Here is a 27,423-nt window from a genome sequence, read left to right as displayed (position 1 = left end):
TTATAAATGTGATGGACATTAGAAATTGCTCAGTGGACTTGCTTTCGGATACTTTCCTGCTGTATTCTCACGGCAAAGTTCCGCAAAATGTCTGGAGCACCTGATTCGGACATTCATATCGTCATAACCACCCCCACCGGGAAATTTCAGGAAAACTTGAGAGAATGTTTGAAAGCAGGTAGAGATTCCAATTGCAGCAGCATGAACAACAGCACAGTATACAGCATCCTCGTGCTGCATAGGATGCTGAAATTGGAGATCGACAAAGTATTTCTTACGTCGAGCTTTGGAATAAAAGTGACAGTAATCTCCTTCGATCCAAGACTTACCGAAGACATTCAGCCAGTTTGTGAAATCACTCACAACCTCGGGCACCTCGGCGGATGTGAGGCAAAAGGTCTAAATCCATCACTGATAGTGAAACAGATTTTACCTGGAAGCAGCAAATAAAATCTAAGAGTGAAGTTCATTAAACGATCAATTCTCGGAGGACGAGATGCGTGTTGTCGATGACCTTTCACGGAGCTCCGACGTGTCTTCAAAACTGCCTTCAGCTTGTCTCGGGGCCGATTATAAGAGACAGGCAGGAGGGCTCTTATCAATAGGCGAGCTACTTATTAAACTAATCCACTTTGAAATGAAGCCTCAGTGTGTTCGGCTGTAAACAAGAGGGTACGAGGGGACAAATCTGACATCTGGAAAAAAAAAAGGCAGCTTGCAGCAACACGAGGTGAGATGAGCACTGATAGGGCTCAAAATGAAATTTCACTTTAATAAGATGAGGGGCGGAATAAACAGGGGCCGGAGGAATGGCAATCTGCGAGACGTCCTCTCTGTTTATATATAAAATTGTTGGTGATATGTAACAACTTCCCGATAGAAAACAAATGCATTGGAAGGCTTCCATGCAAACGAGCACAGACGTGTGCATGTACACATTCACAGGCTGCCCTGTGTTGCAGTATTGTCAATTTGACTCTGTGTTCAATTAGCATAAGCAAAGGAGCAATAACTAGTTTATTGCAGGGGGCGGGCCACGACTAAAGCCTAAGCGTGGATCAGGAACTAACCACTCCAAGAAGTCAGGGATCATAGATATATATAAAGACTAGATGTCTCGTCTGCGTTGCCGGCCAACGGTGACGAGCATCCGCACATGGCGGCCATCTTGATAGGGGGCAGCTCGCTCACCCATAACATTGTGTTGGTAGTGGTAAATAACCATAACTTGCTCAACTTTCAACCGATTTTTAAACAGTTTGGTTTGTTATAAATGCAGAGATAAAGATATGACCCTGCATACTTATGAATAATGATGTTATCTTCTAAAAAATTCAATAATTTATGCAGTGTCATAACTACATCTCTGACGTTTATAACAAACCAGACAAATCGGTTGAAAATGGAGCAAGTTATGGTTATTTAAAAAGTAAGTACCACTACAACACAATGTTATGGGTGAGCGAGCTGCCTCTAGCAAGATGGCCGCCATGTGTCGAAAAAGACATCTAGTCTTTATATATATATCTATGTCAGGGATGACAATGGAGATTAAAAAAAAAGAGGGCAGATTTACTGTTGGACGAAAAGAAGTGGTGGGGGTTAAAAAACAAACAAATAAAAGAGCGATAGCTGGAGAGGCGAAGGAGAAGAAGGAACCGAGTGGGGAAACTAATGTGATGGGTGATTATGCAGGTTTTAACCAGAAATCTGTCTGGGGGATAGACTCTGGGAATTTGGATCATCAGGACTCATTGTGTTTTATTAATGAATTCATGCAACACTTTCTACCGATGCCGCTGCTTTGTGTGCATGTGTGACGCTGGAGCTCCCTGCAGTCCCAGCAGGCAGCAGATGTAGTTAAGGGCTGTGGGTCCAATACAATCCTGTTTAATCAAACGCTCTATATGAATCAACCGGTGGCTCCGATGGCAGGAAACACCACTGAGGCTAAATCCATTTGCCATTGTGACTAAATGAAATAGAGAGAACACGAGCCAGTGTGTCTTTGTGTGTGTGTGTGTGTTTGTGTGTGAATGTGTGTGTGTGTGTGTGTGGTGGTGGCTTTTATGTCTCTGCCTGCAGGTCGGTTTCCAGAGAAAAGTGGGGAAAGACGGAGACTGAGACAGATTTGGGTATTGATTGACACCCGTGCGTTCAAGTGTGCGAGAATACGCCGCGGCATGTTCCGAAGCGAGAGAGAGGGACCGGATAAGAGAGAACGCGGGGGGGGGGAATACAAATGTTACGTAAGAGGATGACGCGAGCGGGAAGGGAAGAAGCGGCGGGGGAGCGAAGGAGCAAGGGAGGAGGAGGGGAGTGCAGACGGAGGGGAATGCAGAGGATGAGAGGGGGATGCTGGCGCTGAGGGTTGGGGGGGGGGCGAGCGAACACTGCAGAGCCCGGCTCCGGTGCTGCCCTCTGGAAGGGGAGCGCAATGACAAACCGCCGCCGCCGTGCCACCCACACACAAGGTTGACCGGCGTTTCTGTCTAGACTGTATATGCATGGTTGTGTGTGTGTGTGTGTGTGTGGGTGGGGGCAGCTTGACGTGCAGCGAGGGGGGTTGTGCTTGTCAGAGAGCAAGAAGTGGCGATTTGATCGGTGCAGCTGCAGCCGCCATGTCCCCTGCATGTCAATGAGCTGTACACATCTTCACCCCCCCCCCCCTCGAAACCCCACCTAAGTCTCTTCCCATCTCCCCCCCCCACTCTCGCTTTCTAACTCCTGTCCCGCTCTCTCTCTTACTCGCCATCCCTCTGCTCAATCAGCAGCCTCTCTTTCATTCTCCTCCACCATGTGCTTTAAGTTTCTCTCTCTCTCTCTCTATCCATCAAGAATCCTTTATCTTTGACCCTCCTCTCTCTCCCTCTCTTCTCCGTTTACACTCTGTTCCTTGACTTTCCTCTCCCTCACAACTTCCCCCAGCCTCTGTCGAGTGAGGCTCTGTGTCCCAGTGCGAGGAAAAGTCACAGGATTGCAGGTAGGAGTTTTTTCGCTGGAGCTAGAACAGTTTGTGCCCAGTCTCCCAGCACAAGGGAACCCATTAACAGGGAAGATGAGCGCTGGGCATTGGTGTAGATTTGCTGAAGTGGGAAATAAAGAGTAAAAGTATTTTATTACTGTACTTACATTTATTTTTGGGGTTGCTGTGCTTTACTCAAGTATTCTGTCATTTTTTCAAAAATGTGTGTATTTTCTACTCCTCACATTTCAAAACAGTGACATTACTTCCATTTTAATACATTTGAGGTGATTACCATTTGTTCTTTTCGTTTTGCATCTTCCAGCGCCACCTTCCTTGTATCAAGATTTTAAACTCAATGGATGGGACAGTAACAGAAAAACGATTTGAAGAATAGGTGCGACGCATATGTCCGTGACCAAGAGTCACAACATAGAGGAAAGTGAAAAATCTGCCAACAACGCTGATAACGTCGTCAATGATGATGAAGCAGAGCAACCAAACGTTCCTCATCCCTTTCCTTATTCAAATTATCATTATATAGCGATTTTTTTGTATTATTTCGAAGTACGACTGGTTTAATTTACAAGATCTCAAACTATATCAATGAGACATGAGTTTCAGTTTGCACGGATACAGTCGGTAGGAATGGCCTTCAGTTCATTTCGTAGCCTGTGCTTTTATACTTTTACTCCAGTAAAGAAGTTGAATCAGTACTTATACTTACGTTCTCTTTAACATGAGTATCTGAACTTCAACTCAAGTAAAGAATGTGTGCACTTTTTGCCACCTATGCAGAAAAAGCCTTTGACTGTCACTCACTACCATTACAATGCATATTTCTAAAAATGCAAACAAATACTCAGTAGAAACTTTCACCTGCTCATGTTCAGGTGCGAATATCTGCAGTTAAAGTCGAAGCAGTCAAAAGGCAAACAGTGGCACACACAGGAGTTCCCCTGGCTCATTGTTTTTTCTTCCTGACTTGAATTATGACACTGCCAGGCGCCGCTCTGCCTCTCACTGGGTGGCCTGGGTACTTTGTTCCACATGTTCATTATTGGCCTATTCATAGATCCTCTTCCCCTCTCATTGCCCTCCTTCTTTCGCCTAACTCCTTTTTATCTCTGCTCTTTTTTCATCTCACGCTGAGAGCATTTGCATATTTTTCCTATCTCGCACTCAGAATTATCAAACTTTGCCAACTCCTCCTCATCTACCGCAAAAAAACCCACAAACAGAGAGTGAGGCACAGAAAATGACAACGGCAAAGCGAAATGGAGGAGGAGAAAGGGGGGGGGGGGCGGAGAAGCAGAAGGCATTTCAGAAACTTTGAAGCAGAAAACAACGTAGAGACCCCTTTATGCACCCACTTTCTTGCCCAGAGGAGAAAGCATTGCACACAACATTCAGTGTTATGATGATGTGTTGGGAACACTGCACTCATTAAGTCCTCTGGGACGACGATATCTCGGCATGCGGAGAGCACCGCGGCAGCCACCCTCGGCCTCGTGGGAATGAAGTATCATCCACGGAGATAGGAAGTGCTACCAAACTGATTTGTGGCAGCTGCTTCATGACTACAGGCGGGAAAAAGTCCCCACGGGAGGCAGATCTTAAAAAAGAAAAGAAAACTGCGACTCGAGTCTGTGATTAGATCAAAAATGATAGTGGCTACTTACAACCCTGCTGGAAATAAATGGATGAAAGGGATGTGTCACCTGTGCTGTGATGTATATGTGAAACATCATGACTTATTGGTACCCTCTGATAAGATGGCGCATCTCAAGAGGCTTATTCTGCAAACAAAAAGCATTTATCCACTTGGATGTGTCGTACTGTGCAGCTTAGAGAAGAAAGTGATTCTGTTTTTCAAGATGTAACTGTGCGACTTGAGGAAGAAATCTTTTGTTGTATTTTACATCCATCCATCCAACCAGGGGCCAATCCCAGCTGAGTGAGAGGTGCAGTATACCCTGGACAGGTTGCCAGCCCATTATTGGGTCATGCAAAGGACATTTTACATCTGTACATACTGTTTTAATAATGGACGTCACTGGAGTTGGAGAGAAGATCAGGTCTTAACCAGGCAAAGAGGGTTAAAACCAAATTAAACACAGTAACATTTGTTTTAGCAATGTTCTAGTGTCTTTATGATCAAAAAGGATCTGAGCTTATTAAAATTGTCTTTACATGAAGTCTAAAGGTGAATAATGCTTTAATACTTTACCATCTTGCATGAGCTAAAAACCCCAAAGTGAAGCCCAAGTGTCTCAATAGTCACCTGAAGGCCGGCTGCTGAAGAGGTCATGAAAGCCGCCTCCTCCATATTGGTGGAAGGGACAAGACTAAATTATAAACAAAGACATACTCGCAATTGGTCGTGCACACATATAAGCCGGACGTTGCAAATGCACAAGATGGCAGCGTTCATGTCTGGGATATTTGAGCTTCAGGATGTGGAGACGCGTCATCCATCTTTATATTCAGTCTATGGTGTGAACAGGGTCTCTTGGATCTTCACTTACCATCACATGAGGGCGGAGGCCCCTCAAACTCCAAGTAGGTCCCCAACCGGCAGGTCAGGATGCTATTTCCGCTTAACTGGTAGCCTGGAATACATCTGTAGCGCACAATGTCACCTGAAGGGGGAGATGGAGGAGAATGAGGTGAGTCAATGACAAGTCAGACACGGTGGAAACAAGCCAACATTTCTTGAGAGCTAATCATGATCCATTGTGTGTCGGCGAAAGAGAAAGTTAATGGTGGAGAAAAGTACCAACATAAATCCCCAGTGGGAGTCCAATAGATGAAACACTATGTCTGTGTCATTGCTTTTGTGTCTCTGAATGATAATGAGTCAAGGATGCATGCAAATAAACAGATAAGGAGAATTAATCTCCATTGTCTTCTACAGGTGAGAATGAAAGCACTTGCCCCAAATCCCTGTAGCATTCTGATTATTTTGCCAGAACCAATCATTTATAAACAGCTGCCTCGACTCCGTGGGTGACGTAGCCTTGGGTGTGCAATCAAACCCACTGACTTATGGGATGTGTAGAGAAGTTGGGGCAAGGGAACCTGTCGAAGCTGGGAGGTGAGGTGACAGCCGGATTAACTATTCAGAACGCTGCAATTCCAAAAGTCAGGATGGGACCGGCGTCTCTTACAACAAATTCAACTGAGCCTTGACAGCAGTGATTGCGTGTGTGTGTCCGTGTGTTGCGTGTAAATGGGTCTTTTTGTGACAGCATTCCCACCTACCAATTTTAAACTCTTTGCTGGCCATCAGGATCTCCGCGTTAGGGATGATAGGGGGAGGCAGGCAGTACTGCAGTCTGTACGCTTAATGAGAGAATCAAAGACACACGGCGAGTCAAACAAAGAATATATATGAGATATCTTGTAGAAATAGGGATCAACCGAGATCTTTTACATACCTTGATAGCCGATGCGGAACAGCCCCCCCTTCTCTGTGTTACTCCGGAAACGTATCAGCACCTGATTGGACGTGCTGCTTGGCGGGTCGTTGGGCTCGCCGTCCGTAAACACCCCTAGTTTCCTGGCTGTCTCCTGTGGCCCATCCCTTGAGGAAGAAAAGTCACCGGTAAACTATAGCTTCAAAAAATAACGATACTCTGGAGATGCAGCGATGATAACCGCAGGCGCTTTCTGTCAACCGCCTCCGCTTAAGTGCTCGCTCGGTCTCTAACCATATAGCACCTCGAGAACAGATGACGCATGTGAGAAAAACACAACATAGCCACGTGCCAGACCGTTGTCAAGCAGCTTCCAGCGGCCAATTACATGGGGCTGCTCGTCTTGATTATGTCGAAATAAGGTAAAGAAATTACAGATAAGCGTGGAATGACAGGTCTGGATTGTGCCTTTCCTGCTAACTGCCATCTGAGGAGAGTGTCTCTGAAAGCTGCGGCCCAGGCTTGGCAGTCCCCTGGCGTGGGCATGGCCGATTAAGCCAGCTCCCGGACTCCTGCCACAACCATTCAGCTTAAAAACCATCTGTCTTTGGCTGTCAGACTGGGTATGGGCGATTACAAGCAGCTCTGGAAACGGCTGGCTAGGGACCGCTGCCTGACAGCGCCGTGGCCAAGCCGCCATTACGGGGCCCATTTCCTTGGCTCAGTAGTTCAGTGGATAGATACAAAGCGCTGGTAACTGGAAACTGAGGAACATCATAGTCGCCCATCTTGGCTCTGCGGGAGCTTGCTGAGAAATATCGACACAGTGGGGGCCGTTTATAGAAGAGCAACAATCGATAGAAAGTGGATATATTGGCCCGGTTGCCATGTCGACTCAGGGACTCAAACTCTCTTCACAGTGATTTCTATAAGCAGCCCAATCTGCGAAACATAGATGTCACCCCGTGCCATGTGCACTTTTCATCCGAGTCAAGTTGCCAGGTTGGCTGGCACTCAGATCTCCGGTCTCACTGAGAGCTGGGACCTTTGGAGCGAATCCCGGGGAGAAGGGATCAACTGGGATTGGCAGCCATCATGCATGCAAAATCTTGTCTTCGCTCGCACATATGGGCAGCTCAGGCGTGCATTATGGAGGTGATGAGAGGAAGCTTGACTCCTCTATTCTCAGTTAGACAAAAAATATATATGCACACCTCCCCCATACACGTCCCAATGTAAATATTTCCGTCAGATAAAAAGCAACTCTGTTTGCCTCTGCTCTCTCCCACTCATGTATTGGAATCAAAGGAGATGGGGTTGGGCCAAGTTAACTGGACTCTGACTCTTTTCATAGCATTGAAGAGAGGCTGACATGATGAAAAAAGCTGTAGGTTTAAAAGGAATGAAAAGAATGAGTGGGCGACAAGGACATCAATGATAAGGCATTACGAGGGTGATAATAACAAGAAAAATGTATTCAAAATAAATGATGAACATGGGAATATTTCAATGAGACGTAAGAACATGAAGTACAAAGTTCAACATTTTGTCGAGTTTGCCTGAAGAACAAGGTTTGACTGCAAGAAAAGAAAAGTATGAACTGTGATGAGGCGCTCCATATTCATGCTCCAATAAGGCAATTCTAACGTATTCATACTGTAATGCAAATTCATAATGGAGCCATCATGACGTCATTTACACCATGTAATGACAAACTCCTACAATGTGATCCTAAATTATTTTAAGAAGCTTTTTTAGCGTCTGTAATGAAATAGGATGCAGAGATACCATGAAAAATGCATTTTCGAACTTTGCTCAATGTCATTTTCTGACTTCTTCATGACATAAATGAGGATTTGATATGGAATAATTTTTCTGATCAATATAAACTTTAATTTGTCTCTGTAACCTTTTTTCTAATCAGCTGCCACATTAAAGGAGATATGAGTTCCACAGACAAGTAGTATAGAGGTACAGAATAAACACAGCCTTTGATCAAACGAATTTCTGCATCTCCAGTTGTCTACAGACCATGGGAACGGTATTCACTCACCAGACAGTGAGGAAGTCATGTGGCCCATGAACCTGCAGCAGGGTGAAGTTGAGTTTGATGCCAAAGCCAGATGACACGGTGATCAGCCAAGAGCAGTCGGCTGAACTCGGATACTCCTCCGGGTACCCCGGGGAGAAGATGGTCCCGTTGTCGGACGTGATGTTCACACCACAGGGCACTGAGGGAGGGAGGCAGTGTAAATAAATCAGTAGGCCAGGAATACAACAGGAACGTGATACACAAATCAGCTCCCATTGGAGGAAGAGAGGGATTTTTTTATTCTCTCTTCGTCCACTTCCCCTTCTCGGTGTCCCATTCCCCCTCTTCCACACTCTTCCTCTAGTGCCCAGGCGCTTGTCTGAGCGTAAGATTAGCCAGTAAAGCTTGTTAGCAAGTGGGGAGTTGGATAGAGTGTTTTGCTAAGATAAGGCCTCAACCCTTTCCCATTGGGGGGAGAGAGAGTGCAGAGACGAGTCGAGGGGTTAGTGTGCTCTGGGCTTTTGAGTTGTTTGTGCATGTCTTTGTGTGTGTGTGTGTGTGTGTGTGTTATGCCAATGAAGAGTGGATATGCATGGGTAACAGGACAGGTAACAACTGCATGTCTATGTCAAATTTGACAACACTGGAACCTAACAAGCCCAGACAGGCCTGATATCCTGAGGTCCAGAAGAAAGTCCTGAAATCCCACGCAAACACAGTAAAACATGCACAAGCAAGGATACACACACAAACACACGCACATGGAATAAACCCGTAACCAGCCTCAAGTCTGCATGAATAGAAATTGCAACTATACTTCTTACATTCACGAAGAACTCAGGAGGTTCTCACCAACTTATCGATTTACCAAGGCTAACACTCCCGCTGGCGCCCTTAGAGAAAGCTCACATTCACAGCGGTGAGGCAGGGAAAATCAGGAAGGAGTGGTAAGTAATCGCAGGAGTGCAGGAATCTCAAGTAAGCCAGACGGGGCATTCAGCTTGACGGCATTCCCTTAAAACGCCCATGAGTAAGACATCATCGGCGGAAAAAGCAGCGCGTTTCATCCCCGTGTTTCAAACTCACATGCATGTTCATTTAATACAGTTGCCTGTTGTAGCCCCAGAACTTTTGCTTTTTCACAGAAAATGAGAACATTTATTGGGTATTTATTCCCCAGTGATGCATATGCAAATGGGATTCATCGCAGAATTCCTGCATCTGCACAAACAGTCACACAAGTTATATAATTCTGTAGAAGAGTTTCATTTTATCCAATTCACCTACACTCACATTCAGACGCGTCAGGCCACCTTCTCCTGGTGAGCAAACACACATGAACATACATTAACACCAACATGTGTTAATTGAGGTTCCCATTTTCTGCTAAAAACAGACTCATAAAAGTACACACACATGCAGAGAAAGCAGAAAGGCATGCAAACACACGAACATAGTGGTAAATATACGTATATTATGCAGAGTTGTGTAAGGACGTTTTCATTAAATACTGAATTAACGCTGCAAATGAAATCGCCACAGCAGGAAGGGGGTGACTTGGAATTGCATTGATGATAATAGAAATAAACTGCACATTAGAACTACAGATAAGGTAATATAAGGTGATTAATATTCTATTATCTTATATTATTTGCATGTGTGTATATATATGCTCCTGTACACAAATAAAAACTCATGAAATCACACACAAAGAGGCCGTAATACAGACGGAAAATAGCAGTGGGAGAATAAACTACCTCCTGTTGCCTCTGTCATGCTGCCTTTTCACTCTGCTGCTCCCCCTCTCACTCCCACTTATCTCCATTCTTGCCCATTCAAAGTTCCAGTGTCACGGCCATCACCTCCCTCTGTAATTTTGCCCTCCTTATTGAATAATCGACAGCCGGAGCGTGAGAATGTGGGTCAAGGACGAGGCAAAAAAGAAAGCGCACCCATTACTTTTCTTCCCAAATTGGGGCCTATTTTCTCCATCTTTTATTTGTCTCCACTCCTCTTTTGCACAGTATTGATTTTCATTGTGGAGCTCCTCGCTTCATTAATGGGGGATGATAATTCACTCTAATTGCATTATTCATAAAAGATAATCATTATCTCCGTGGCCGGAGTTTGCACTAATGGTATAATAGCTCAATACGTCCTAAACAGGAAGTTACTACGTTATTAGTTCAGTTCGGCAATAATGAGGCCGTTTAGTTTGTGTTCAGTGTTTAGTTTATTTAAATGTTTTAACGAGGCTGCTTTACGACAAACCTCGGACCTCTTACCTTCGCAGCGAGGGAAAGGGTGATCCCAGTTGCGGGTGGTGCCATGTTCGCAGGTGAGGATGGAATGACCCATGAGTTGATACCCAGGCAGACACTCAAAGGAGATGGACTGGCCCACGTTGAAGCCGGCGCCCACCACCACCCCGTAGCGGAAAGGCTCCGGATCGAGACACTCCTGTAGCTCATACGCTGAGGGAGAGAGAGGAGCAATCAGATCAGTTATTTGAAATCACACAGAGATTTCCAATTAAGGCTATAGACAGTTTTATTAGCCTCGCCAAGGAGGTTATGTTTTCACCCCTGTCTGTTGTTGTCAGTAGGATGACGCAAAAACCACTGAACTGATTACAATGGAACTCGGTGGAAGATTAGACGTAATATATGAATTAGTCATATAGCCCACACACACACAAACACACACACACACACAATGTTTCAGGGGAGATCCTTTGCCTCCTTTCACTTCCAACCAGCACCAGCTAGTAGGGGAATAAAAAATTTGCTTTCTGCAGTGAAGCAAATCGCAGCATCACTTGGGTTAACTTTGCATTCGCTTATGAGTAATCGGGCTCTAACACAGAAACAGACTTATAAGCGTCAACATTTTCGTATTAATTTTCTGTTTTTCTATTGAGCATTACAAAAATCCACATTGCATTGACAATTAAAATATTAAAAAAATTGGCAAATTGGATAAAATGTCCAAATTTAAACTTTTTCATATTTCATAGAAGATTGTATTGATAAGCTTCACACAGCAGTAGCATGTCCAATAAGTTAAACATGGACACACAACAATCAAAAAATATTCAGCAGTTTTCTGTGCCCACACAGCAGCAAAGCAGATCCAGGGAAGGACTGTTTATAAGTTCCTACTGGTGGAACATCACCATGGCTGCTGACCAGCTTATTGATCCAAAATGTCCCTGCACGAAGCCTGCGAGCAAATCACACAACCACCACTGATATTCCTCAACAGGTAAATGTTCTGCTTCCAGAGAACAGCAGCTGGATGTCCTCTATTTCTACTCTCCATATTTAATTCCCCTTCCCCATCTGTCTGTTGTTCTTCCTCCCTCTGCTCTGCCTCCCACTCGCTTGTTCCGCCTCCTCCTCTTCCTCCTCAGACAGGATTTTTCAGAGATGGAAAAAAGTTTTGACATGTGCCGGAGGAGAGTGCTGCAGTGATCACAGGCAGAGTGGGTCAATAATTCTTATACGTTTTTCTTCTTCTATAGATACAAAGGCAGAGCAGGCAGCAAGCCTTAGAGAGCAAGGATATAAATATGAAAAACTAAATTGATTTCCCTTTGTCGGAGGTAACTCGTGCAAATGTGGGAGTCTTATATAATGCAAATGTGGCGCCATATTTATATGCTAATATACACATAATGTAATTGCACAATGCTGCCTTTCGATTTGTCGGCTCGTTTGTTGAATCGCAAAACACAAACTTTGTGCGCCAGTTGCATTCGTGGATGAGGGCAATTTCCTCCTTGCAGCCATGCTGACATGCACTGACGCCTTTTATTGGCACATAGTGAGGAAATCTTTCAGGGGATCAACAGTTTTATATACAGAGATTTATAGATCTGGGGAATTTACTGGCTGTGTGGGCTGATTACTTTGACATAGTCAATTCCGCAGGCTAATTCAGTAATGTTATGGCTTTACATGACTACACCTCCCAGCGCAGTGGCATTAATAATATATAAGTGAACATGAAGGGGGAAAAAGTTAAAACTGCCAAGAATTATATATCATTATGCTTTTAACAAGTCATCAATCATCTCTTTGACATTGATTCTTAGAGTGAATATGGGATTTTCAGGGAAAAAGCTCTGACCATTACCATTACATTCAATGAACCACATTTCATTAGAGAGCATTTAAAGGAGTCAAAAAGCTCAAATTGCACTGAAGAAAGGACTAGTTTGAATATGCTTTGCAAAAGAAAATTACTAATAAAACTGATACTGCCTCAGCTCTGCAATTAGCAAAATTCAGTCTTGGTGATTATGATCATTATTATAAATATATATATTAACAGAGTCTATTTTTCCGTGAGAGACGATCCACAGGCGGATCATAATTTCCTGTTTCTATCTGTGCAATCTTTTAAAGGAGCTTCGGGGACGCTGAGTCATGTTGGGATTCTTACCCTGGTACTCGAACCTGAATCCCGGTTTGTTCTGCGAGTGGTCGCTATGGTAATATACTGAGGTCTCGTGGGAGGTGGTGAGGAGGGAGGCGGGAATGTCCTGGCCGCTGAATCTGCCAATCACAGCGCTCGTATCGAGGGGCCCGTTGCGTATCTCAAGGAAATCATGGTTGGCCTCGGTGGAGAAGTTGAGGAACTGAAGGTGGGCTCCTGGAAAAGAAAGGAAATTAAATTCATGCTTTCCTTGAAATATCACTTAGGTAACTTCATATTAGGTACATTCATTTTAACGTATAGTTTTTTACAACTACAAATGTCACAATTCAGGCTACAAGTAGTATAATTAAATGTTCCTGTGTGTGTGACAAGCTCCTCTCATGATGCTCACCGAAACCAACTGGCAGGTAGATTCTCCAGGTGCAGTCGCTGTTGCTAGGGTAGTTGCCAGGGAAACCAGGACTGAGAATCATGCCCTCCATCTCCTCACGGATTCCGCCACATTGCGCTGGCGGAGGAAAAACATTTCATTAGCTTCTGCTAACAGTCATTCTCTAATGAGAATCATAGTCTAATGTCAGATGGTTCAGTCTTAGATGAAGAAAATCTGAAATAGTGTCTAATTTTAAACTAAAGCAACAAAGCGTGACAAAGCAAAGTTGGACACTAAAGTCTGAGGGAATATTGAAACAAATAAAAACACATCATATATTTTGTTAAGGTGGGGTTGCACTGCTTTAAAGTAAGGTGAGACTGCAGCAATTCATTTTTATTGTAATAATAAAAACCTTTTATTTAAAAACGTAGTTAAAGACCATCAAGGCTCTTGCTACTCTACATGACATATCAAAATTTCAATAAACTGCATCTTGTGCCTTTCAGTTTATATCACGGATGGATGAATTAAATTTGGACTTTTGGAGATACAGAGTGTAAGAAGAGATGGGATCAAGTCCGATGGAAGGAGCGAGAGACCCTGACACCAAAATTAAAAAAGATGAAAGGATGCTGAATAAGCTGACGTGAGGAAATGAGAAAGTCGAGGCTGCTGCAAGAACCGAAAAAAAAGGCAAACACGGGAAGAAAGAGTAAGAAACAAATGGGACAAACAGTTGCTGTAAGTCAGGGAGAAACCCACATAGAAGAGAGCAGAGTGATGCACCATTGTCTTTTCTGTGAGGAATAAACGATGGGGTTAAATGTTACCCTGTAGCAGCAGAAAAAAAAGAGCCCGAGGTAATCAGGAAACTGCTGATGCTTGTGAACGCGATGAATCTTCCCTCGACTCCAACCAATCACAGCCTGAGACTAACTAGGCAGTAGTAGGTTGTTCCAATGAGCGGAACCCGTTTGTCAAGGTGCTCGCACGGGCAGGAGGAGAATGCTGAAGGAGCCTAACACGGGTACATTTAGCACACTGACACAAGTATAAAGACTGCGTATAAAGATGGACGACAGGATCTGTTCCGCAAAAGTGCAGCCGATGCGTTTCAATCACAACCTGGTGGCTGGCTGCAGTATTGGGCATAAATGCTACCTCCTCCACGTTAGTGGGTTGGACATGGACCAAATTATTAAGAGAAATACACATTTAGTTCTTATCACATCCAAGTACTTAATTATGTTATGCTATAATAATCTGGAGAAACTTGTGATTGGTCGGGCATGTGCAACGGTAGGACCTCAATACTGTGGCCGAATGCTAATATGCATATTCTGGCACAACATTTTCAAGATGGCACCGTTTGGGTCCGGAGATATTATATTTGTCCGTCTTTATATACAGTGTGTGGTGTGAGCTATGAATCAGTAATTGAAAGTTACGTATCATATGTATCAACTTGGCATTCCAATTATGCTTTTATACATAACATGAAGGTCAAAAGTTACAGTCTGTGCACTGGGACCTTGGCCTGTAATGCTCTGTATGATGACTGAAATGAAAAGCTTGTGTGTTCGGCAAGGTTAAGATTCCCCAAGGGAAAATGGCAGAAAAGGAAAAAGGTGACAGGAAGAATGAAGAGAGTATTTTTATTACCGATGCAGAGAGGAGGAGGGTAGTTCCATCGCCTCACGGTTCCAGGCATACAGGTGATGTGCGAGTTCCCCTGTAATGAACATCCGCACACAAACACATGAGACAAAGAGTTCCACAAAGAACAGGCGGATTAATTAATTTGTTCTTCCCACTCTCGCTCATCTGTTGCTCTAATTATTTGAACCTGATGGCTGCCTCCACAGGAATAACTACGTCGACTAAATGACTGCATCCATCTGAAGTGACGGAGAACAACAGAGAGGCTGCATCGCAGGCATATGAAGATGATCATTCAGAGGGAAGGAGAGATTACAGAGGAGCTCACTGGTCTCTGTTGCTCTGCCAAAAATAAGCAACAAAAACAGGCATTTAATGAGAGCTCTGGAGTTGACTTTCAACACAGTGAAGATAAAAAAAAGGAAATAACATTTTGTTTTTAAATTCTCTAATAGAAAACATAGGTCTAACGCAGATAACCTTTAAAGTCATAAAGAGAGGCAGGTATGGGCAATAAGTTGAGACCAAGTAACACCCTGTGTTGCACTATTCTAATGTTCTATTTCTGATCAAATGCTGATGATGACCTCAGATACTGAGAAGGATGATAGTTTAATTTCCTCCTTATCTCATCTACCTATATCCTTGGCGAGACTTTATGTCAGATGTGGCAATTTATCCCTGTAGAATTTCTAGTGGCTGAGTGTGAAAAACAAGAAACCTTCAAACTTTCCTTTTTCGATAAAGCTTATAAATAGAGCCGGCTCTAGGAGGTCACATCCGGATCCGGACCAAGATGGACGCTTGAGACATTTCTCCGCTCCAGGCTACAAACAAATTAATAACTTTTTCCTTTTAAACTTAGCACCGTCGGTCGAATTGTACCCCAGCGATGCCCAAACCCAAACCGCAACGCCATAAAGATTTTGCTATTTTTTCACCGTCGGGCGCTGCCGCTAAGAAGAGAACCACTCGACAAACGGCCCAGTGTATCCCGAGCGAGGCCAGCCAAGGTGAGGCCAACGTTCCAGAGCTAACGCTAACGGATCAAGCTACCATGGAGCAGATCTTAGCCGAAATAAAGTCTGTGGCCTCTCGGGTGAACCACATGGATGAATCAGTCAGCGCTCGCCTGGACACCATTGACAGTGCACTGAACGAAATTAAAGTATCTGTCACTTTAGTGGAGAGCTCCTTGTCGGCTCTGTCTAACCGAGTGACGGACCTGGAGAAGCGCATGGAGGAGGTCGAGGAGAGGGTCTCTGCCACGGAGGACAGCCACAGTGCCCAGGACACCGGCACCACCGCCATAGAAAAAAACAGTGAAGCAGCTGCTGCTGAAAATTGACTACCTAGAAAACCGTGGCCGTCGCAAAAATCTTAAAATTATCAACCTTCCAGAAAAGACGGAGGGCAACATCCCGCTTGCGGACTTTCTCCAGGTAACTTTACCGACCTTAATCGGCCTGCCTGCTGATTACCCCCGCTGGAGATTGAACGCGCACATCGGGCCCCGGCTCCCGCTCCGGCCCCGGGTAAGCCCCCGAGAAGCGTCCTGGTCCGCTTTCTGCGAGACTCCCAAAGAGAGGCTGTGCTCAGAGCAGCGCTAAAGAAACGCGACATCCACCATGGCGGCTCCCTGCTGCGGTTCTACCCCGATCTGTCAGCGGAGGTCCTGCGAAGGCGGCGAGAGTTTGACACCATCGGGAAAGCGCTGGCTCTTCATAACAAATACCGTGGATTTGCCTACCCAGCCCGCCTCCGGTGTCTCCACGAAGGGCAAATTCGCCTTTTCGACACCCCTGAGTCTGCAGCTGCATTTCTGGATACCCTTAAATGAGGTAATTTGTTACCAGTTACAATGGAAAAGAACAGACTTTACATGCACACGGAGCCCCCGCTGAACATTGTGTATTTTTCTGTGACCACCACATTAACTTTGTGAGAATAGTTTAATATCAACGGAGCTGATTGATCGACTCGTAGTTTTTTCCCTTGGGAATAAGGTGTTTTTATTTTACTCTCATTTTGTATTATACTTAGAGTGATTTCATACTCTACTGCAGTGCTTTTTTCCCCTTTTTTTTTCTCTTTTTGCTACAAATACAGCACTTGCACTTTTAATTTAGTTTTGTTAATTCATATATCTTTATCGTATCAGCTCTGTGTGTAGTCTGTATTCAAAGAACACTTTGCACTAATGTTGTGGTCCAGGCAAAACTTGGAAACCCATTACTCGGGGGTTCATCATAGTGCTGTATATTATTCAGCCTGGGGTGTGGATAATGTTTTTGGTGTCCTAGTTGTTACTGTGATCTACCTGCTAAACTAGGATTTAGACTAAGCTTAGTATGCCCAGTGACTTAATTTGGGGTAGTTTATTCCTGTCGTTCGGGGACAGGATAGGGGAGGGTAAGCGCTGCTGTTTATATTTTTCTTGTTTCATTTTCCTTTTGTTGGATGATTGGAGTCTAGGTTTATTTTCTCATACAACTGCCTGCATTTTGACTCATTCCCCCGCACTCAGCACCTGCTATTTAATCACTTTCCGGCTTTGCGGCTCTCATGTCTAGTTCACTTAAACTTATAACTTGGAATGTCCAGGGACTGGGCCATGTAATTAAAAGGAAGAAGATTTTAACATATTTGAAAAAACAAAAATGTGATATAGCATTACTTCAGGAAACCAGGCTATCTGATACAGAACATTTGAAACTTAAGAGGGACTGGGTAGGCAAAGTTTACTTTTCCTCCAATTCACAGAATAAAAAAGGTACAGCCATTCTTATAAATAAGAACCTTCCCTTCATCTTGGAACATGAAGAAAAGGACTCAGAGGGGAGATTTATTTTGATTAAGGGTTCGATTCTTGGACAACATATAACTATTCTCAATATTTATGCACCAAATATTGATTCACCCCAGTTTATGTCGCAAATGATTTTGATGTTTAACCATCACTGCAAGGGCTTGGGCTTCCTAGCCGGCGATTTGAATTGTATAATGAACATCTCTCTGGATAAATCCTCTCCTGCAAACAAGTCTAACCCGAGAGCATCTGCTGTCCTTAAAAACTTATGCACAGATACCGGATTGATAGATATATGGCGACATTTAAATCCTAAAAGGAGAGACTACACGTTTTATTCAAATCCCCATAACTCGTATTCTAGACTAGACTATTTTTTTATTCCCAAAGACTTTTTACACTCTGTCCAGACTTGCTGTATAGATTCTATTGTCTTATCAGACCACGCTCCGGTACTTCTATGCATTAACCCATTATTTAACATTCCTAGAACTCCCATTTGGAGGTTCAATTCGTCATTTTTAAATAGTGACTCTTTTTGCGTTTTTGTCCGGAACAACTTATCACAATTCTGGCTCGACAATAAAAGCTCTCCAGTGTCCTCTGCCACGATTTGGGATGCAGCTAAAGCCACTTTACGTGGTTACCTTATATCCTACAGCTCTCATCAGAAAAAGGTTTTAGAGGAAAACAGAAAGAATCTTGAAAAAGATTTGACTAGGCTGGAGCAGATACATAAACAGTCACCTACTCTAGCAAACTTAAAGGCGCTAGTCGCTGTTAAGACTGCACTTAACTTGGATCATACTCGCCATGTTCAGAAACTGTTACTTTACACTAAACAGAAATATTATGAATTTGGCAATAAGTCCAGTCGCCTGCTTGCCCACCAACTGAAAAATCAAAATAATGATCGCTCAATTAATATGATAAGAACACAGAATGGGGATGTCACACATGATCCAACGATTGTCAATAGTACTTTCCGGGATTTTTATAAATCCCTGTATAGTACAGATAAGGCTGACGAGGCTGACATTGCTTCATATTTGAACAATGTCCCTTTACCTACTATTGCGGAGGAGGATCGCTACAGCCTAGACGCTGCATTCACTCCAGAGGAGGTCTGGGCTGCAATTCAGTCTATGCCAAATGGGAAGTGTCCAGGCCCCGACGGGTTTCCACTGGAATTTTTTAAGAAATTCTGGCCAGAGATCCGCACAATTTTTATGCCTGCCGTTAATGGTATCTTGAGAGATGGCATGCCCCCCTCCTGGAGATACGCTTCCATTAGTTTACTTCTAAAAAAAGATAAAAACCCTTTAGATTGTTCATCATTTAGGCCTATTAGTCTCCTCAATGCGGACTACAAAATTATGGCAAAGGTACTGGCTCGGAGATTGGAAAACATCCTTCCGAAAATAATAAACCCAGATCAAGCGGGGTTTGTAAAATCAAGATATGGCACAGACAATGTACGTCGCGTTCTTAATATTGTTCAATATCTTAACGCACACAAAAATCCAGCACTTATAGTCTCCCTTGATGCCGAAAAGGCTTTCGACCGGGTTGAATGGTCTTTTCTGTTTCCGGTGTTAGCAAAATTCGGCCTGGGCTCTAATTTCATTAACATGATTAAAACCTTCTATACAGACCCAATAACCACAGTTAATACAAATGGTTTGATGTCTGATGGCTTCCCGGTGCGCAGGGGTTGCAGACAGGGGTGCCCCCTGTCACCTTTACTGTTTATACTGTTTATTGAACCTCTGGCCGAGGCCATCAGAACTAACCCTGATATATTTGGGATTGGGGTGGGTGAGGAAAACCACATTATTTCCTTATTTGCAGATGATGTCCTTTTATATATTTATAAACCTGAGAAATCAATTCCGGCAGTTTTGAAATCTATAGCCACATTCAGTGCCCTGTCGGGTTATAAGATTAACCTGGGGAAGTCGGTTGTTACACCCTTTGATATCCCCCAGGATATGTCTATACAATCTCCTTTCCAAGTGTCCAGGAGGGGTTTTAAATATTTAGGTATCTTTGTCACCCCTGATTTAAATAATCTGTTTGAAACTAATTACTCACCTCTAATTCAAAGGGTTAAGAACGATCTGACAAAATGGGCCTCGATACCAACTTCTTTCCTCGGGAGAATCAACACTATAAAAATGAATATTCTTCCTCGATTGAACTATTTATTTCAAAATCTCCCGTGCTATCTGACCTCTGCATTTTTTAAGTCTCTGAATTCTCATGTATCTCGCTATATCTGGAACGATAAACATCCAAGAGTTAAGTTCTCTACTCTTACTAAGCCAAAGGATCTCGGAGGCTTGTCATTGCCTTCTCTACAACTATACTATTGGTCAGCACAACTTAAAATGATGTCAGAGTGGTTTTTGAATAGGAAAGATTCCTTATGGTTGGGTCTTGAATCTCAATCTTGTTATCCCAGAAAACTTACTTCCCTTCCATTCATCAATAATATAGATCATTTAAATCATCTCAAGAATAACATAATTGTTTATAACACACTACTAGTCTGGCGAGACGTGAGGAAATACCAGAATATCCCTCCTGTCCTCTCTCTCCGATCTCCCCTGGCTCTGAATCCAGATTTACCAGCACAGATTAGGAGTATTGGTCTGATGGAGTGGGCATCTAAGGGCCTATCTAACTTTATGGACCTGTTGGACTCCGACTCTGTTAAACCATTTGAGCAAATCAGGGCTGATTTTAATATTCCTCACAAAGACTTTTATAAGTATCTCCAAATTCGTCACTTCATAGGGTCCCTTCTGAGGACAGGCAAGATTCGCATGGGACTGTCAGAGTTGGAAAACACAATAATTCTGGCTAAGTCTCCCAAAAAACTGATATCAAAGATTTATGTTTCACTTTTTTATTTTGAATCTTCAGGTTATGACTCTTTGAAGCCGGTATGGGAGCGCGACCTGGAGGTGACGTTTAACCCTATAGACTGGGACAAGATCTGTAGTGGGGTTTTCCCCAAATGTACCTCAATCTCCATACATGAACAGAACTTTAAATTTTTTTTTAGAACCTATTACACACCTGTTCGCCTCCAGAGAATGTTCCCTGACACCTCTAACCTTTGTTATAAATGTAAAGTACATAAAGGTACATTTATTCACTTGTTTTGGTCATGCGACCTTATACAGACTTTCTGGAAGGGGGTACACTCTGTAATTCAGGAGGTCACGGGTAAAATATTCTTGCTGACTTCCTCTTTCTGTCTCCTCAGTCATACCCCAGACAATCTCTTTGATGCGGACACTAATTCTTTGTTGATAATTCTTTTATTTTTGGCTAAAAAATTTATTTTGCTGAGGTGGTCAACCCCTCAGGTCCCTACAGTCGACATGTGGATATCGCAGATTTCTGCTCTTTTCCCCATTGAGAAGTTGACCCACGACCTCAATCACAAATCAGTCAGGTTTTGGAAGATCTGGGAACCGGTGCATTCATTCTTACAAAAGCCATAACTCATATTCTTTTTCTGGAAGGGGAGGACTAACTGCTCTTTTATTTTATTTGTTTCATTCTTTTTATTTTATATACGCTATTCCCTTGTCTATCTCCTGTCATCCTGCTGATTGTGTATGTATGTATGTTTGTGTATACACGGATGTATGTGTGTATGTATGTATGTGTGTATATATATATATATATATATATATATGTATGTATGTATGTATGGGTATGTGTATGTGTGTATATAAATATATGTATATATGTGTGTAAGGATATATACTGCAGTGCTCATTGTTAGTTTGGGGTGGGATTTTTGTTGTTCTGTTTGTTTTGTTGTCTGTTCTGTTTTTCTAATGTTTGTTCTATAAAATGGTTAAAAACCAATAAAAAGAATATAAAAAAAATAAAAAAATAAATAGAGCCGGCTCAGGTCTTGGACCAGCTCTAAGTAATGCTGCTGTACGCCTAGATTCTGGGGGGGGGGGGTGATACGTGGAGCTTCTTCTTCCTTCTCTCGCTCGTCATCACATTAATCATTCATCAATACACGATTATGGACTTGATTTCTTCCCTGGAGTCCGTGTGGATTATGATTACATACAGATTGTTTAGATAAACAACATGCCTGGCCACATATACTACAATTACTGGCCATAGATTTATCATTTCACATGTCATTGCTGCTTTGCCTTCCATTCACCCCCTACCTTCATCTTTATCATAACATTCATTCATTTGTATAATCTCATTAAACATTGATAAACCTCTCCATTAATGTTTGACACTTTCTTTCCTCATGAATGTTTTAAACGGTGTTTCCCATTAAGTTCCTATATTGTGACTGCCCACCATATTCGAATTTGTCCCGCCACAGTTTCATAGTCAACCAAAACATGTTTTACACTTTTTGCAGCGTGGTCGCTCACGCTACCGCAAACTACAGCTATGGTCCATAATGCTTTTACTGTCCACGCAGCCAGTCAGACCTCATTGTTTTAGCTGCAGTTGTGGCTTTATTTCTCTGATGTGAGAACTTATCTTTCGCTCTTTATTCTCTGTACCTGTCACTCAGAATCTGAAACCATTGCACCCACATTACCAGCATAGAATTAATTCATTCAATCAGTTTTTTATGTGATTCAGTTACGCGCGATTTCACTACAGTCTGCCCTGGGACAGGGAGTCCTCATGTGTGACTCTATTAAGTTTCAACATTTGTCTTTCAATGTAAAAAAGTGTGTAGCCTTGTTGAGTTGATTTAGGATTTGCTATGCACAGTGACAACGCCACCTGAGATGGCTCAAAGTAAAATCTTTAATAGAGATCAGGAAGGTTTTCTTTACATTCTCACAAATTTTTAATCTGAGGTAAACACAAATTTTAAATCATCCCCTCAAACCATATTTAAAAATTGGCTTCATGTCTTATCTCCATCGTAATTTATTAAAACATGCCATCCAAGCCTTTGGACAAATATCTGTAAAAATTTGAAAAAACTAAGTAAAACTGCTGAGTGTCACGAACCAAACTGGCTATTTCTGCATGAGGACATGCAGTGAGGGCTGATGGGAACACACAGTCCCGACACGCTTTGTAATGCAAAACAGAGAGGGGCCGCGAAAGTTTTTGTAAACTGCTGCATCCAATGTGCTCCACAGATGTCATCATGGTGACAGTGGAAGCACTGGAGGACGTGCAGGATACAGTCAAACTTGGGATGCTGGGGCGAATTCTGAGTTTCTAACAAACTGGCTCCGCATCCCATAAATTAGAACCAACATTTGGCAGCTACCTGTCTAGTTACCCATCCTGTCTTTGGAGGAATTTAGGAGGAACACTGTCACACATCATTACATCCAGGTAGGATGACAGAGACGAATCGTGACACATCATCCCTTAATCTGTTAAACCACACTTGACAATTTTTGAAGGAAAACACTGAGCTCAGCACATGCTCATCTCCTGTCTGGTGCCTATTAGAGCTGAGGTCAGGCTACTGCAAATGTTATTGCAAATATGTTTACACTGATTTCATCACATTTACATAATCAGAGCGTAAAGTTCACTGTGGATTAAAAAATGAAAGGATAACTCCCATATAAACTCCTCAAGAAGAAGCTGTGAGTTATCTGGCAACGTGCACCGGTCCATCCAGTTTACCTGAGTTTCTTTGACATTTTGCTTTATTCACTCCCGTAAAAAAAACGTGATCGCTGCTCGAGGAGATAACTGTCACGTAGGAAATATGACAGGAGCCGCGGCGACAAAGGCCAAAAAGGGATAAACATCGCTGTGGTTTTTATGGTCACTTATGACTGAACAGTATCTGCAGGTGGCAGATGTTACCTGTAGAGTGTATCCAGGTTCACACTGGAAAGACACCACGTTATTCATCTGGAGACGCTCGCCGACTTTGATGCTGTTCATAGGAACCACAGGCTCTGGGCAGTTGGTCAGAGACACAGCTGAGGGAGCAAAAAGAAAACATGAAAATAAATAGTAACAGACTCAACTATGACAAAGCACACTGCAAAATGTGGCGAGGGACACAAATCCGAAATGTCCTTCTCCTTCTCCCATCCTCCGCTTTTTTACTAACTTTTGTATTCCAGCCTGAATCCGGCCGCAGACACACTGATATCAGAGAAAAAGTGCAGGTAGAGTTGGTTGGAGGTGCTGTTGAGAAGCGCTGGAACCGTGGTGCCTTGGGGAGAAGATTAATAGTTGAGTTTAGAGATGATATGCCTCTGCATCGGCCGGCCACAAATAACAAAACCGCTGAAAAGCTGGTTCTTCTTGCATTTACAGTTATAAATGTGTGTGTGTGTGTGTGTGTGTGTGTGTGTGTGTGTGTGTGTGTGCATAGAGAAAAGATGTATTCATGATTGTGTATAGGTGCATTAGGATATTTGGGGGAGCAGATGCCAAACGGAAAATGGCATGACCTTCTCGGCTTGAACACAATTCAATTCCATTGTGTGGGTTTTGTATTCAGCTGATAATAGAAGGCAACAAATATTCATCCAAAAAAACTGAAAAGAAAACACAATCCCACAGTAACAATCCCATTATACAGATATGACCTGAAATTGGTCGTTAACTCAGTCTTGTCATTTCTCTTTCATGCGTTTACTTCAGGGTTTGTCTCCGTTTACTTCTGGGCTGTTTCCCAGATTAAAGAAGAAAGCTGAATTCCCTGTTGCCATGTTAGGAATTGGACTAAGTCAGATACTGTGAACAAGATTCTCTTTTCTGCAGTTGGGGCATTTAAATATTTTTTATATGTGTTGTGTTTACATGACAGTGATCAATAAGTACAATGCCTGGACAAATGTGAGAGGGAGGAAATCAGAAACTAAAATAAACTTTATATGTTGCTGCCACGATGAATTATGGGACGGTATTTTTTACTTTCCTTTCATAAAGGATGGTCCAAACTTTCCCTTGCTAAAGGAGATAAGTGAGGGAGCACCGAAGCTCCTGTCCTTATCAGTCAGAGACTGCGAACAGCTGTTATCACTGCTGGAATATTTCCGGGTCATTTCACTCAGTTAGGAACCTTCCAAAGCAAAATGGACCATTCCAATGCACCCCTAGTTTGATGGTGTAGTGAAGCAGCATGGGATCATAGGAGTGATTGTCTCTCTCCATCATTTGCGGTTGAAAGTCTACCTGACGGGACATGTTTCACGGATGAGGTAACGTATTCAAATTGTATTAACATTAAACAGCAGGCGTCGTAATCCTGAATAATTGTGATTCAGCTATCACAAGGTAAAAAACCTCAGGCTGACTAAGAGTGTGTTTTTCATATATAGTATTTCCCTGTTTTCGATAGACAGACAAAGCCGGAATAAAGTAAATATAACGCAATTAAAACGCGATCAAACTGAAACAAATGAAAAATTTGGTATTTTTCTGAGCTTGAACATAGTTTGAAACTGTATTGGAAAAATTAACTAAGAATGGTTGAAACCCATTTTGTAGTTGAAGAGTAACTCTTTGCATACCGGTCTAAGACTCCATGACCTTAAATGTTTATGACCTGAAACATGTATGACCTTTCTATATACCTGTTTGACCTTTCCTTTACTTATTGACTGTCCAAAGAAACCAAAGGAAATGTATGTAAATGACTTGTTCCTGTGTTTTGGTTCCTGTCTAAAACTACCCTACAGAACCAGTCTGAACTGGCTCAGGCAAACAGCCTTGTTCTCCTATATAAGATCTGTGCATCTGACTGTTCTTCATCTTCACTCTGAGATCCTTGTGGTTTCCCTGTGTTGATCCTTTCTGCAGAAAGCCCCTTATTAAATACGCGTAGATAACTGTGTTGTTACCAGCCTCTTGTATGTCCAGATTTCCATCACAAAAAATGTTGGATAATGTAAGAACATAAGTCAAGGTTCAGTCATTTTTTTATGAAGAACCATATCTTTAAACGCTTTAAATCTAATTCAGTACACCGTACACACCAGTTAACAGAATGCAGCGTGAGCTCCACGTCCTGGATACTCTTCGGTGACAGCTGATTGGACTATGAAGTTGCTTTTGGCAGAGAAGCGCTTTTTCAATATCTGTTTCATGTCTAAGATTAAACACATGCAGGGAAATAAAACTCACACGAACAGGCGCACAAACACGGCAGTACCTGAGAAGCTGCCAAGCATGGTGTCAGTGTTGTCTCCTCCGTCAAACACCTCCAGTGAATCCCAGTTCTGCTCGGTGACAAAGCTGATTACCTGGATCTGAGGAAAGGCAGACACAGAGGGAACGAGGGGACGTAGGAGGAACACAATTAGTGACAAGTTGAGGCAGGAAAAGAAAATTACAGAAAACATCAGAACTGGTAGAAGGATGGGATTTAGTGACACAAAGGATAACAATAAACTCAAGAGTGTGTTTTTGTAGGAAAACCAAAAATTAGGTTGAACGGTGGAAGATCAGTGAGTGGGAGAAGACGGTACATGAAAAAGGGGCCTTTTCCTGAAGCTAACAAAACTAACTCCTTGTCAAAATGTTACAAAATCCCCATCACGGCAAAATAAATGTATGTTTGCGAAACAACATCCCAAAGTCAACCAGGAGTGTGTTGAAGAGGCTAAAACAACTACACAAACTTTTCTCCTTTTCATAGTTTAAAGCACACAGAGAGAAGAAACATAAAAATTATCAAAGCCACGCAGGACTTTGCAGACAGCAAAAGTTCATAATTCTCAGAGGAATAGAATGCAAGTCGTTTTGCATCATATGTCTTGCTTTCTTCGCTTTCATGAATGCACCCTGAAAAAGGCTGTGTTTATGTGGTGGGCACTTGGATTTGCAAAAGAAGGAGCTTGGTCGGGTCAGAGTCCTGCACAACAACAGGAAAATGTCCAGAACAGTCATGTGGGGGGGGGGGGGGGGGGTGGAGCCTGAGTGAAGCATGTGGGAGGCAGGACATGACATAGAAATTCCACTTTTGAGGCCACGTGTTTTTTTTCTTTATTGGCCTTTATCTCCAAAAGCTCTTGAATCTCATTGGCTTTCCAAGTTTACATCTGCGTCAGAGTAGAACACCTCTTGTTCCTCTTCAGTGCATGTGTGAAAGCAGCTAACACTATTAGAACAAGACTCGGGTTGGATGGAAACGTGCTTTTGCTGTGTGAAAAATTAAAGTGAATGTGTGAAAGGAGGCTACAACGTGTCATCTACTACATCTCTGTCCTCCGTATTTAGCTACAGTTCATCCATTCTGGCATTGTAGACGTCCTCCTTCATCTTCACTCTCTCCAAGCCCCCCTCTCACCAGCTAATCCATTCCTCCGCCCTCTCCTCTACCTCTGACGGTAATAGATCGGATACGAGCCAATTAAAGGGGCGGTCGGGGGCCCTGGCGCATCCCGGGGAGACGAGGCAGATCACAGATTGATCTTTCATTAAGGGGGCCATGGCGAATGTACCTCGCTCCTCTAAGTTCTCTCTTCTGGATCTCGACACTTTGATCTAATGTGTCTCCGCTCGCTGGTAGAAACAACGCGGGAGACAAATAGCAAGCAAGGATGAAGGTGTGAAACAGATGAGGTGGAGGAGGAATAGTAGGGACGAGGAGGATTCATCCGCAAAGAGTATTGACAAAACAAAAAAAGCAGCAATCCCTCAACGAACACCTTGTATTTAAGCGGCCCATGCAGGGAATGTGTGTATCTGTGTGTGTAGACACGAATCACCTCCAAG

At 43.0% G+C, this 27,423-nt stretch overlaps 1 protein-coding gene across 1 annotated transcript in view; it reads right to left on the bottom strand.

The window, feature by feature from the left end:
- csmd2 (CUB and Sushi multiple domains 2) overlaps positions 1–27,423 on the bottom strand; it is a 260,666-nt gene that overhangs the window by 35,516 nt on the left and 197,727 nt on the right. The window contains exons 37-47 of the mRNA XM_061092731.1: positions 25,859–25,955; positions 23,807–23,911; positions 23,554–23,672; positions 14,898–14,967; positions 13,251–13,367; positions 12,863–13,072; positions 10,702–10,890; positions 8,438–8,615; positions 6,406–6,551; positions 6,230–6,310; positions 5,494–5,607 (exon numbers count right to left, since the gene is read on the bottom strand). Coding sequence (XP_060948714.1) covers positions 5,494–5,607; positions 6,230–6,310; positions 6,406–6,551; positions 8,438–8,615; positions 10,702–10,890; positions 12,863–13,072; positions 13,251–13,367; positions 14,898–14,967; positions 23,554–23,672; positions 23,807–23,911; positions 25,859–25,955 — 1,426 coding nt within the window. The remainder of the gene's footprint in view (positions 1–5,493; positions 5,608–6,229; positions 6,311–6,405; positions 6,552–8,437; positions 8,616–10,701; positions 10,891–12,862; positions 13,073–13,250; positions 13,368–14,897; positions 14,968–23,553; positions 23,673–23,806; positions 23,912–25,858; positions 25,956–27,423) is intronic.

The sequence above is a fragment of the Limanda limanda genome, chromosome 19 (genome assembly GCF_963576545.1).
Source record: "Limanda limanda chromosome 19, fLimLim1.1, whole genome shotgun sequence".
Lineage (NCBI taxonomy): Eukaryota > Metazoa > Chordata > Actinopteri > Pleuronectiformes > Pleuronectidae > Limanda > Limanda limanda.
The sequence above is the reverse complement of the archived record's forward strand: the minus strand, read 5'-3'. Positions and strand labels throughout refer to the sequence as shown.